This window comes from Bos grunniens, chromosome 1 (genome assembly GCF_055505025.1).
Source record: "Bos grunniens cultivar Pamir isolate PY7600 chromosome 1, Bosgru_T2T1.0, whole genome shotgun sequence".
Classification (NCBI taxonomy): domain Eukaryota; kingdom Metazoa; phylum Chordata; class Mammalia; order Artiodactyla; family Bovidae; genus Bos; species Bos grunniens.
Window position 1 is genome coordinate 57774164 of NC_141165.1, and position 14683 is coordinate 57788846.

The window sequence follows — 14683 nt, forward strand, 5'->3', positions numbered from 1 at the left end:
AACTCAAATGCTTTTAACTTTTATTATCAAATGTATAAGGATTATAATTCTGAAAGATAAATGTCCTTATTAAACACTGTATTAAGTTGCTTTTCATTGGGCTAAAGAAGGTATACAATTTCATAAAAGTTACTACATTTTTTGAAGAATTAATTGCCAGGCTTAAAATAACTAGCTTCAGTTAAAATCAGATTTTGTTAGTTCCTAAGAATTAGGCCAGTTAACTCAATAAAACTCAATGTATATATTTTTTATTTGGGATAATAATAAACCTTCAAAATCAATGTAATCTTTGTAGATTTTTATGCAAGTATAATATTTCTAAAAAAACCTTATGGTTATAGATCACATAATGATTTCATTATGCAATAACTATTATTTTCAATTCTTTAAGGCAATGAAAACAGTTTTACACACACAGACATACAATTTAGTGACTCTCCAAACAGTTTAAATTAATTTATTTTCTAAATAAGACAGAAATGCCAAGAACCTTATCTCCCTGTGAGTTACTTGCCTTAACAAAAAGAAAAGCATCAAAACTGGCCAAGATTAACAATTTATCTCCAAAATAAACAATGGGCCATTCAATTTAGTATTTATTTAACTTGGCTTCTACAAACCTTGTAAAATCTAACACTGCCCTGGTAAGTAAAAGGAAAGACACAAGGGGATCCAGGTAGGCAAAAATAGCAAGTAAGCAACTAAATAAGATATTAATTAACTAATGAAGGTATACCTCCAAGAAATTAAAATTTCCTCTTCCACCAAATTCACTTAATTATAATGAATCACAAAGATATAGTAATATAGTTCTTCTGATCTCAAGTTCTTATTGTACAAGGGAGGCAGAGGGAGACAGAATGAATGCTTCCTCCCTGACAGGAACCCATTTCCTTGTTCGGGTTTACACCACACTGACCTCTTTAACCAAGTCAAAGGTCTGAGTCAGATGAGTGCCTTTCAAGTATCAGCATTAACTCACTCTGTACTGCCCTAACTGGTATATGAAAGGGTCAATGCAAGTAAAAGGGGTCGCCAGTCAGTGAGCAACTATATAATTAGCCAAGATAGACATCTACAGCTCTAGATTTCTAGATTAAGTTTACATATGTGTATCTTAGAAAGGAGAGAAAGCTCAGACTTAGCATACCGAATCAAGTCAGTGATCTGGGAAGCATCTGACAAGAACTCCACTGGGAGTCATTTGGGATACAGTATTTACCCACACATCTTGCAATAATCCCACCAGGATTTATCACTCATAAGATATTCACAATGCCCAGGCAATACCAGGCATATAGGCACCTACATACATTCAAAAAATACTTTGAATGAAACTTAACCTTTCATCCATAAATTTACCTAAATTGTTTTTTAATATATTTATAATTTCAGCCTCTAATTCTCAAGTAGCACAGTATGTTTACACCTTCCCTATTATAATGGGCTTCTATTTTAGGCCTCTCACATGTGATAGATGATTTCATAATAAAATCATGTTCACCTTACCTGTACTTTTCATTAAAGTATCAGGTTCCAGTAATATACCAGTAACAGCTACCACTGTACTAAGCACATATTATGGACTTAATCATGTATTTTTATAGAGTATCTCTAACTAACCGTCATAATAAATCTGTAACTATCTATCATCATCTCCATTTTATAGAGGAATAAACTCAGTTTGCATAAATTTTCCCAACATAAAAGAGCTAAAAAGTACAGAAACAGGCTTCATACCAGATCTGTCTGGCTCTAAAACCAATACACAAGCCACTTAGCTCCCTGTATGCACCCACCCTGTACTCACCCTTTACAGGCTGGCTTCTGTCCCATCACTGAATCTCTTCAACTGCTTAAGAACCAACAATGTACTGAGTTTCTACCATGTGAGAGAAGTCAGTTTGAGAGATACAAAGAAACAGACTATATTCCTGGAACCCCAGAAGACTAAGTAAGTAGCTACAAAGAAGCTGATGGGATCACTGTCAGCTGAAGTAAAAAGTATGAAGATGAGAGCTAAACTGGTCCTTGAAGAATGTGACCTCCTAAAATCCTCCTCCTTAGTGTTTCTTCAGGGTTGCTAGCACCCTGTGGATATAATGACGGTTATGTCAGTTTGGAACAGATAATAATATCCACTTTGTTTCCAATACTTCTACTACTGGGTCCAGTATTTTTTTAGCTTTTGGGATAATGGTCTTTGACTGGTGTATGTTTAAGGAGCCAGTGGAATCATTTTTCAGCAGTGCCTGACAGTGCATATACCATATTTTAAATCCAAAGAAAAAGGAAAGGGATATATGATGACATTTTTGTACTAATGGATACTGGGACATGGAGAGGCACTCCTGGATCTCTGCCATGTTGGATTTCCATGCCGCCAGTAAAAAAGTTAAGAGAGAGGGAATCAGAGTAAGAGAAAAGGGCACATAACACCTCTCCTCACTTAGAGACGAAAGTGCAACTGGAGGGAAACTATAGGCTGGGTGAGCTTAACATTAAGGTCTCACCTCAACCTCACATTTTGTCTCCTTCTCAGTTGTGTGAGCTCCTCCTGTAACTTACTCTTCACAGCTTTTGCATCCACTTACTGCTGCTGCTGCTGCTGCTGCTGCTAAGTCGCTTCAGTCGTGTCCGACTCTGTGCGACCCCACAGACGGCAGCCCACCAGGCTCCACCGTCTCTGGGATTCTCCAGGCAAGAACACTGGAGTGGGTTGCCATTTCCTTTTCCAATGTGTGAAAGTGAAAAGTGAAAGGGAAGTCGCTCAGTCACAACCCCATGGACTGCAGCCCACCAGGCTCTTCGATCCATGGGATTTTCCAGGCAAGAGTACTGGAGTGGGTTGCCATTGCCTTCTCCACCACTGTTAACTAACTGCAAACTTTTCAAACTTAACTTTTTGGATCATTTCTAAACATATTTTAAAAGCTTATATAATTTTGAATCCATAGAGTGCTTTTATTATATCACTCCCTCTAGAAATAACAGTTCATTTCTGTACTTTATTTTCTAGTATCAAGCCAATTTCTTTTTTTAAAAAAATACATTAAAAAAAATGTTTGATCACGCTATGCAGCATGCAGGATTTTAGTTCCCTGACTAGAGACTGAACCCCAGTCCCCTGCAGTAGTGGCTTGGAGTCTTAATCACTGGACTGCCAGGGAGTCCCTCAAGCCAGTTTCTTAAACCTGAAATTAAAAAAATATATATCCACTTAACACTTGCATTGGAGAAGGAAATGGCAACCCACTCCAGTGTTCTTGCCTGGAGAATCCCAAGGACTGTGGAGCCTGGTGGGCTGCCGTCTATGGGGCTGCACATAGTCGGACACGACTGAAGCGACTTAGCAGTAGCAGTAACACTTTAGTATCAAGTTTTAAACAGTCTTACAAAACCTTTTAAGTTTTTTTTTTAGGTCAAAATAATTATAATTAATTAGTTGGTTCCAAATTGTCTATAAAACCTGCTTCCTCAAAATCAGGCCAATTTCCCCCACACTGATACCTTCTCCCTTTTTCCCACCCTCCCCTCAATGCCATCAAGATTACTGACCATATTCTTTAAAAGAAAGTTAAACTGAGCCACGAATAAAAACTCCACATACATCTCTTGTGATTCAAATGATGATGAGAAGAGTTAGGTTAAAAAAAAAAAAAGCCAGAACAAAAACAGAAGTAGACAGAATCGAGAGGCCACTCATTAAATTTTACGAGTTTACAAAGGCAAAGTGCAATCATCTGTTCTGTACATAGTAAGTCCAATAACTGGCTCTAAAAGAATCAGTTTCTGGGATTGCTAAGTTGTCTAGCAAAAAAATAAGCAGAGCCATCTAACTACTGTAAGAATATCCCACTAAAACATTGCCTAAAAATGTGCACACTCTCAGGTATGATCACAATTTTATATAAAATTATGTGGAAGACTACTTAATAATAAGATCTAATACTTACACATGTCTGGTACTGTTCTAAGCACTATATCAATTCACTTACTTCCGAGAGTTGTGAGAATTAAATAAAATATTTTTTATCCTCATTTTGCAGAAGAGAAAACTAAGACAAGATTATATAGCATAGTAAATGGCAGAGAAGTAAATCAAATCCAAAATATTAACTATGATCACTTCTAAATATTGGGATTATAAGTGAAGCCCACGTCTTCACTGTGGAGAAGTATAAATATTTACTTAAAATTTGAGGTTTGATTTTTTTAATAGGAAAAATATTTATATTTGCCTTAAAAAGTTTTCTTTCAAGTCACCGGGAAAGAACATACATAACATGTCCTTTCCCGGAATGAAGAACCGAACCATACATCCTTCCTCCTCCATATACAAAGAGTCAGCAAAAAAGGACACAGAACGTGAGAACCTGATCTATATAAGACTTGGCCTGAAGTTTCTATAAACTCATTATTCCATAATGCAACCAGGAGACCTATTTCACAGTACATTTACAACACACGCAATATACTTGGACTCTGAACTGTGCAGCAGCTGACTAAACAAGCAGCTTACTTTCCGCATAGCTTCATTAAGTTTAGCAAGCATCTTGCTCCCAGAATGTCATAAATAACTTTCCCCTGTGAGCTGGAGTAACAGTACTAACATTTCCCCAGGTGTAAGGATATCCTACTATCTAAAAATCGGTTCTGCAAAATGGCTTCTAAGCTACCATTGTTAGTTTTATGAATGTAACATTAAAGTGAGCATGCTTTAAAGTTTTTTACTCTTCCCAACACAGTGGACAAAATTTAGTGAATCATTTACCTTCAGAGTAAAACTTTATCCCTATTGTGGTGGTGTTTTTTGTAAAATTAATTTGATATCCATTTTATCTTTAAATATGCAAAGCAGAGAAAAGCAGAGCCAAACTAGATTTTAATTTCCCCATTACTAGATTTATAGAAAAATCCATGTTTGAACTATAGTTAAATAAAGGTATCTTATTTAAGATGTTACAATAATACATTGGAATGCCAGAGAACAATGCTTATATTTTATTAAAAAAAAAAACTGATACCATGATCAATAAACTCAGTATGAGAAATTAGACCCTGAGAAGAGCTACCCAAGTCCGAGGCCAGGGGCGGCGGCTGGGAAGACCAACTCCACGCCCGAGGCCGGGGCTGCGGCCAGGAGGACCAACCCCACCTCCAAGGAGCAGTGGCAGCTCCGGCGCAGGAGGGCCTAGAGGAGCTATCCCACGTTGAAGGTCAGGAAGGGTGGCAGTGAGGAGATACCCCTTGTCCAAGGTAAGGAGCAGCGGCTGCACTTTGCTGGAGCAGCCATGAAGAGATATCCCACGCCCAAGGGAAGAGAAACCCAAGTAAGATGGTAGGTGTTGCAAGAGGGCATCAGAGGGTAGACACACTGAAACCATACTCACAGAAAACTAGTCAATCTAATCACACTAGGACCACAGCCTTGTCTAACTCAATGACATTAAGCCATGTCCATGAGGCAACCCAAAATGGGCGGGTCATAATGGAGAGATCTGACAGAATGTGGTCCACTGGAGAAGGCAATGGCAAACCACTTCAGTATTCTTGCCCTGAGAACCCCATGAACAGTATGAAAAGGCAAAATGATAGGATACTGAAAGAGAAACTCCCCAGGTCAGTAGGGGTCCAATATGCTACTGGAGATCAGTGGAGAAATAACTTCAGAATGAAGGGATGGAGCCAAAGCAAAAACAATACCCAGCTGTGGATATGACTGGTGATAGAAGCAAGGTCCGATGCTGTAAAGAGCAATATTGCATAGGAACCTGGAATGTCAGGTCCATGAATCAAGGCAAACTGGAAGTGGTTAAACAAGAGATGGCAAGAGTGAATGTCGACATTCTAGAATCAGCGAACTAAAATGGACTGGAATGGGTGAATTTAACTCAGATGACCACTATATCTACTACTGCGGGCAGGAATTCCTCAGAAGAAATGGAGTAGCCATCATGGTCAACAAAAGAGTCCAAAATGCAGTACTTGGATGCAATCTCAAAAACGATAGAATGATCTCTGTTCGTTTCCAAGGCAAACCATTCAATATCACAGTAATCCAAGTCTATGCCCCAACCAGTAACGCTGAAGAAGCTGAAGTTGAATGGTTCTATGAAGACCTACAAGACCTTTTAGAACTAACACCCAAAAAAGATGTCCTTTTCATTATAGGGGACTGGAATGCAAAAGTAGGAAGTCAAGAAACACCTGGAGTAACAGGCAAATTTGGCCTTGGAATACGGAATGAAGCAGGGCAAAGACTAAGAGAGTTTTGCCAAGAAAATGCATTGGTCATAGCAAACACTCTTTTCCAACAACACAAGACCCTACACATGGACATCACCAGATGGTCAACACCGAAATCAGATTGATTATATTCTTTGCAGCCAAAGATGGAGAAGCTCTATACAGTCAGCAAAAACAAGATCAGGAGCCGACTGTGGCTCAGATCATGAACTCCTTATTACCAAATTCAGACTGAAACTGAAGAAAGTAGGGAAAACCACTAGACCATTCAGGTATGACCTAAATCAAATCCCTTATGATTATACAGCAGAAGAGAGAAATAGATTTAAGGGCCTAGATCTGATAGAGTGCCTGATGAACTATGGAATGAGGTTCGTGACATTGTACAGGAGACAGGGATCAAGACCATACCCATGGAAAAGAAATGCAAAAAAGCAAAATGGCTGTCTGGGGAGGCCTTACAAATAGCTGTGAAAAGAAGAGAAGTGAAAAGCAAAGGAGAAAAGGAAAGATATAAGCATCTGAATGCAGAGTTCCAAAGACTAGCAAGAAGAGATAAGAAAGCCTTCTTCAGTGATCAATGCAAAGAAATAGAGGAAAACAACAGAATGGGAAAGACTAGAGATCTCTTCAAGAAAATTAGAGATACCAAGGGGACATTTCATGCAAAGATGGGCTCGATAAAGGACAGAAATGGTATGGACCTAACAGAAGCAGAAGATATTAAGAAGAGGTGGCAAGAATACATAGAAGAACTGTACAAAAAAGATCTTCACAACCCAGATAATCACGATGGTGTGATCACTCACCTAGAGCCAGACATCCTGGAACGTGAAGTCAAGTGGGCCTTAGAAAGCATCACTACGAACAAAGCTAGTGGAGGTAATGGAATTCCAGTTGAGCTATTTCAAATCCTGAAAGATGACACTGTGAAAGTGCTGGATTCAATATGCCAGCAAATTTGGAAAATTCAGCAGTGGCTACAGGACTGGAAAAGGTCAGTTTTCATTCCAATCCCAAAGAAAGGCAATGCCAAAGAATGCTCAAACTACCACACAATTGCACTCATCTCACATGCTAGTAAAGTAATGCTCAAAATTCTCCAAGCCAGGCTTAAGCAATACGTGAACCGTGAACTTCCTGATGTTCAAGCTGGTTTTAGAAAACGCAGAGGAACCAGAGATCATATTGCCAATATCCGCTGGGTCATGGAAAAAGCAAGAGTTCCAGAAAAACATCTCTTTCTGCTTTATTGACTATGCCAAAGCCTTTGACTGTATGGATCACAATAAACTGTGGAAAATTCTGAAAGAGATGGGAATACAAGACCACCTGACCTGCCTCTTGAGAAATCTGTATGCAGGTCAGGAAGCAACAGTTAAAACTGGATATGGAACAATAGACTGGTTCCAAATAGGAAAAGGAGTACGTCAAGGCTGTATTGTCACCCTGCTTATTTAACTTCTATGCAGAGTACATCATGAGAAACGCTGGACTGGAAGAAACACAAGCTGGAATCAAGATTGCTGGGAGAAATACCAATAACCTCAGATATGCAGATGATACCACCCTTATGGCAGAAAGTGAAGAGGAAATAAAAAGCCTCTTGATGAAAGTAAAAGTGGAGAGTGAAGAAGGTGGCTTAAAGCTCAACATTCAGAAAATGAAGATCATGGCATCCAGTCCCATCACTTCATGGGAAATAGATGGGGAAACAGTGGAAACAGGGTCAGACTTTCTTTTTTTGGGCTCCAAAATCACTGCAGATGGTGACTGCAGCCATGAAATTAAAAGACGCTTACTCCTTGGAAGGAAAGTTACGACCAAACTAGATAGCATATTCAAAATCAGTGACATTACTTTGCCAACAAAGGTCTGTCTAGTCAAGGCTATGGTTTTTCCTGTGGTCATGTATGGATGTGAGAGTTGGACTATGAAGAAGGCTGAGTGCCAAAGAATTGATGCTTTTGAACTGTGGTGTTGGAGAAGACTCTTGAGAGTCCCTTGGACTGCAAGGAGATCCAACCAGTCCATTCTGAAGGAGATCAGCCCTGGGATTTCTTTGGAAGGAATGATGCTAAAGCTGAAGCTCCAGTATTTTGGCCACCTCATGCGAAGAGTTGACTCATTGGAAAAGACTCTGATGCTGGGAGGGATTGGGTGCAGGAGGAGAAGGGGACGACAAAGGATGAGATGGCTGGATGGCATCACTGACTTGATGGATGTGAGTCTGAGTGAACTCTGAGAGTTGGTGATGGACAGGGAGGCCTGGTGTGCTGCAAATCATGGGTTTGCAAAGAGTAGACACGACTGAGCGACTGAACTGAACTGAACTGAAGTTGATGTAGTATCTCTCAGTCTGACACAACCAGCCACTTCGTTTTCAAATTTCTAACAAAACTTCTAACAACAACTATGAATCATCTGGCAACGTGTTCTAATCTTGGGCCCATTATATCCCACATGTTGTTCAAGTTTCAGATTTCTGAAGAGATTTACTGGTCCATTCATAGCCAATTCTTTTCCTTTCAAGTTAATTCTTCTTACACATGAATAAAGTAGAAAAGGTATACCAGTATTAATCCTAAGACTTCACCCAAATCCTACACGCTACACAACTGTTTTCCAAAGTCAAGCATCACATAAAATGATTTCACCATATGGAGGAAAAGGTCACTCAAACTCTTAGAAAAAAAGCTTTCCTCATTCCTCTTTCATTAACTAGAGAGTTAAACTGAAGTTCAGCAATGCAAATTGACCTTCCATAAACACTCAAAATACCAGATAAATATAGAAAATGCCCCCAGACAACTTGATCCAATAGCCTACAGAGTTAGCTACATAAACATGAAAAGAGGGAGCATCTCTGGATGGAACTGTCATGATGGCTCTTGAAGAACCTGAGAAGTTTAAATACTAAATGTCAAGACAGGTTAATCATCATCTTCAGTGACTCTCTTTACCTCATACCTGGTACAAGGATAACTGAACAGTTAATAATCGATTTGCTTAAACATCTGTATTCCCTGAAACTCTTGAGAAGCATGCTGACTTTTTCTTCCTCATATCTACAGACCCTTGCAGCGGACTCGACAAACAAATGACTGGTATTTAGTAAATATTTACTGAACAGCACTGAAGCACTGCTTCCAACAATACCTATAGTCTTGCAATGCCTGGCTAAAGTGTTAGAACAAAATGGCAAAATTAATGACTGGAGTGTTGGCTACAGCTGCCAGAGATGGGTATAGCCCGTCCTAGAAGAGTGCCTCCAATGCTATCATGGTAGCAGGATAATCAGGACAGGTTTTCCAAAAGATGCCTCCTCTTTGTTTCCTCTCCAGTAAACTTCTAAATTTCCTAACTGCCCAGCTAGGTGTGGTCATAAGTCTATATTCTTGCCAATGAGATGTAAATGGAAGTCTCAAGTACGACTTTCAGAAAGGTTACTTTAAGGACGCTTTATCAGCTGGAAATAAATTCCCACTCCCTGCTTCGTTTTTTTACCCCTTTCAGACAACTTAGGACAAAACAGCAGCAGCTATCCTACATGCTGAAGTGGCCTTGACAAGGGAAGGCAAGCACTAGGATGATGAAACAGAAGACAGGAACCTCAGTTTTTGATGATACTGACTCATAATACTATTAGTCCTGGAGCACTTACCTCCAGAATTTTTTATGTAAAGAAAGAAACTTTAAAGCAAAATAATCTCAAAAATCAGGACCTCAGTTCACCATTAAAAGGAGGGGAGAAATTATCTCTTACAGATCTTCCAGTTCTAAAAACTCTACATAGCTTAGCCTATTAAATATCAACTTAAAAAAAAAAACCAAAACCTAAAATGTATCAGTATTATTAAGTTCTAGAAAATTCCTCAAATAAAAAAGCAATTATATCTTCTCTAGACACAAAGCAATGGTATCTTCCATTTATCAGTAAAATTATGCTTTGTCACTACTCACTCTAACTTTAACTCGGGGCTTCCCTCATAGCTTAGTTGGTAAAGAATCCGTCTGTGATGCAGGAGATCCTGGTTCCATTCCTGGGTTGGGAAGATCCGCTGGAGAAGGGATAGGCTACCCACTCCAGTATTCTTGGGCTTCCCTGTGGCTCAGCTGGTAAAGAATCTGTTTGCAATACTGGAGACCTGGGTTCAATCCCTGGTTTGGGAAGATCCCCTGGAGAAGGGAAAGGCTACCCCTCCGGTATTCTGGCCTGGAGAATTCCACGGACTGTGCATATGCAGTTCATGGGGTCTGGAGAATTCCACAGACTGTGCATATGCAGTTCACGGGGTCGCAAAGAGTCGGACACGACTGAGCGACTTTCACTTTCACCTTTTCACTTTCACTGTAACTCATTAGGATATTTTCGGGCTTGCTCTTCTGGATACCTAAAAGGTGCTAATCCCCAACTCTTCAACACACTAAGCCTTATTTACCACTTTCAGATGTTAGCATATGTCTCTTATTCCAGTGAGGCCTGTCCTGGCCCCTAAAATAGGTCTCACCTGCTACTTTACTTAACACATTTTGTTTTTACACTTCATAGCACTCATCACAATTCTTCATTTATAAAATTACTTGTATTCTTTTGTCCAATGTCTCTCTCTTCTACTATAGCGAAACCTCCAGAGGAAGAGCAAAAGCTCAGGGCTTTTCCCTCACTGTTTTATGTCGAGCCCTGGAACAATGCTTAATACATAGATGGACTCCATTTATATAAGTACTTGTTATATGAGGAAACAAACAAACAAATGAATAAATGAAGCAGACATAAAGAAATTCCACAGGTCATATGAAGAAATGTTTATCCACTTACCTCATTAAACACAGGATACATGACTGCATAGAGGGGCATAGAAACCATAGAAGTGGTCTCAGCTTCATTCTTCATCTCTTCCATTGTCATCCTCATTCAAAAGCCAACTACAGTAGAAAAAGCAGTGCTAAAATGCAGAGGAATCTTCATTCACTGCAGTCTTTCTTCTCTTCTTTGTGATAAAAGAATAAAGCACAAAACATATACTGACCTGGTTAAAGGGCAAGAAAGAACAGATATTTACTATATTAGAATTAAGAATAAAAACTTCAAGTGTTTAACATTTTCATTACAATTTTTTGCTAATCCTTCAATGATTTGGTCACCTAAAAAATAACAAAAACATGGCAACCATCAAAGATTTAAAGCAAATTTTTAAATTGGGAAAATTCCACCAAATGTGATCTATTTGGGGGGAAAAATTGATCTAGTTTCTTAATTAAATAATTTATTTAATATTATTTAATTTTGCCAGTGGCATTTTTTCGAATCTTTGTTCAAAGTTAACACAGAAACTAGGAAGAAAAATCCATGGGTACTGAAAGTTTGGAAATAAAATATTGAGAATTGAACAATATAAGAGAGAAATTTTGCCTTGAGGAGTTGAGGAAATGTGTTGCTTTTGAAAAGAAAGCAACTATATTTAATTCCTTTGCTAGGGTGAAAACTGAGCCTAATTATAAAGTGAAAGAGTAATAGTAGTTAACATATTTATATATTAAATGATACATAATATGTAAGTTCAACAAAAGAAGCTATCAATTTTGAATAATTTGTACCTTTTATAAAGCATTTTCAGATTATATTTTCACATGCATTTCGTCCTCCCAATAACTTACCTTATAGTAACTGTCATTGTAATTTTACAGATGAAAAAGCAGACTCAGATGGTAATAACTTGCCTAAGATCACACATGCAGAGGTCTATGAATTCAGATCTGACACTCCCAAATCAAGAAACAGAGTATCAAGTGAAAACCAAGAACCTCATCTACCCAAGAAAGTACCCAGATGTTATTCATTTACTTTATAAATATATGTTAACCACCTACTACATGCATGTGCAGTGGGGGATGAAAAAGATGTGGTTCTAATCGTTAAAAAATTACCTGATGCAGAATGTGGAAGACCTAAGCAGTTTGAAAGCTACAAAGGCTACTGCTCATAGCTTCAAACACACTCCAATGAACTGTCCCATCTGAGAACTGCTTACTATTCCTCCATATTCCTACCAGTGAAGGGGAACTCAGCACCAACTGACATCAACTGAAAGTTTAGTCTTATTTATGGTAGTTCTAAACATGGAAATTTTTTCCTCTTTCTGAGCTTACATCTGCTTCCTGAATTCACAGAATCAAATAATGAAATAAATAATAAATAAAAGGAAGAAAAGGCCAATTCCTAAATTTTATTCTATAAGACAAGACAAAACCATTATCTGATTAGCCAACTGGTACTTAAATAGACTTCTTTGGTCATAGCATTAAGGACAGAAAGGAGGAACGAAGCTGAAGGCAGGAAAAAACTTAAGAAACCTAATGCATCCAGATCAATAGAACCTGAGTAATAAACAAGAGCAAGTAAATATCTGCTGTTACTATCTGACTACTTAATAAACCACTTGATAATCTGCCTTTCCACTTATATTTAACTGTGAATACCTTTTCATAATAAACTTGGAACAAAAAAGAAGGGCTGAAATGCTGTGATACTAATCAAAGTGAAAATGATGGATACCAGATGTACAGTATTGAGAGTAAATGAAAGGCATAGCTATCTATGAAAAAAGAAAGTGAAGACAGTACAGGGTCAACAACAGAACTTGAGGAACTATTTTACAGAATGACAGGAAAAAAAATCTTTCATTTATTTAATAAATATTTCTTTAAAAAAAAATTTTTGACTATCCATACAATATTGGGTCTAGTACTAATACAGAACAGTGAACAAGACAAGACCTCAGAGACCTTGTACTATAGAAGGAAAGACAAAATGAACAATTGTGAAAACCACACAGGATGCTATGCTTTTATGGGAGAACTAGGTAAGAGGACCAGCATCAGGTGTTTCCAAGAGAAAGACGTCAAAAGTTTTAGATGCTTCTGAATATGGACAATAACCTAAAAATTTTTTTATTTTATTTCTTGATGAGATCAAGTATAACACGCAAAGAGCAGTGTCACTTGTACACAGAGGGCACTACCAGCAGAGGCTGAACTGGTGAGCTGGCAAGAGAGGACTTTAAGTTTTAAAGGATCTCAGTCAAAAGGAGGAAGAAATTAAAGGAGGTAAGACACTGAAGTACGCTCAATGGGATCATTTTTGTCTTTCACTCTTTTGAACACATGCCTATACCCGCATATACAAAGGCAGACACAGTTGAATGGATTAGTAAGGTGGCTAGTCACTTTCTGAATTCCTGCTGATATCTACCTATCTACCCCACTAAACTCACTCGAACACTTAATTTTACCTTTTCAAATACTGGCATTGATTTTTTTAAAAAAACGTTTTGTCTAATAAGTGGTACTGTACCATGTTGGAAATTTTCTCTTAAGATATTATTTAAATTAACTCTCTCTCTCTATAACTGTCTCTTTCTCTAATTTACTTATACATATATAAATACATACATAGTTTTTCTTGCCTCCAAAACTAACTTTACTATCAGCTACTATTTGTCATCAAAAAGACAGTATTATAGCAACATTATGGGCTACACAGGTGGCTGGTTACTCCACAGTTAACCGCGCTTTTAAAACATTGTTCCCATGGGAAAACTGTTCCAAAGAACCAATTTATAGCTGAACTTTTCAGAACAGACAATCACAAGCTGGGCCAAACAGTTTCATTAGTGTTTATATGTGAATAAAAATCAACAATTCCAATAAGGCTTTTTAAATATTAAACTGTTCTGCCAATTTTAACTTCAAGTTAAAATTTTGTTGTCAATCCTTCTACATGCTTCTTCATTTGAAACAGTTCAATAAACAACGTGCAACTCTATGCCAATTTAATGCCAAATTTAGTCTTAAGAGTTTCTGCCACACACTATGCAACCAAGCAAAGGAGTCTGTTCATTTAAAGAACCACACCTGGGTATATCACAAGGCTCAGAATTAGCATTTCCTGAAACAGCCTCACTTTCTCCCTTTGGGGCAGGGCCAAGGTTATTTACTCTCAAATCAATGTGTGAACAAATGGAAGTTCTTGGAATTGATGCATACAGTTCTTGGGAAAAATAGAAGCTTCCTAAGTAAAGGAAATTCTAGACTTGAAAAATATTTGTAAGCAGGTTGTCTTGCTTTTCTCTATAGTCAAATCTAATACTAGCCCCCTTACATGATCCCAAATTCTTATAATTCCTTTCACTTCCCTCCCTAAAGGAGGAAAGTTTTATTTATTTTCGTTGGCTCTCCAAACTGTCCATAATATTTAGCTAAAAGAAGTTTATTAATTCCAGCAGTAAATAGAATCCATGAGTTCATGTTATAATTTATAAGTGTATTTCTTTTTCCCAATAGTGACATTACCAGTAAGCATTAGCAGGTACACAGCAGACCTTAATAAACGTTTGCTGAATGCATAAATTAATCAGACAAGAGATGG

The 14683-nt window shown here is 37.9% G+C and overlaps 1 protein-coding gene across 9 annotated transcripts in view; it reads right to left on the minus strand.

The window, feature by feature from the left end:
* The window catches only part of PDCD10 (programmed cell death 10), a 47816-nt gene that overhangs the window by 19956 nt on the left and 13177 nt on the right, over positions 1-14683 (minus strand). For all 9 annotated transcript variants that reach the window (XM_086318198.1, XM_086318251.1, XM_086318219.1 and 6 more), the window contains one exon: positions 11075-11285. In XM_086318198.1, coding sequence (XP_086174324.1) covers positions 11075-11170 — 96 coding nt within the window. In that variant the 5' untranslated portion in view covers positions 11171-11285. The remainder of the gene's footprint in view (positions 1-11074; positions 11286-14683) is intronic.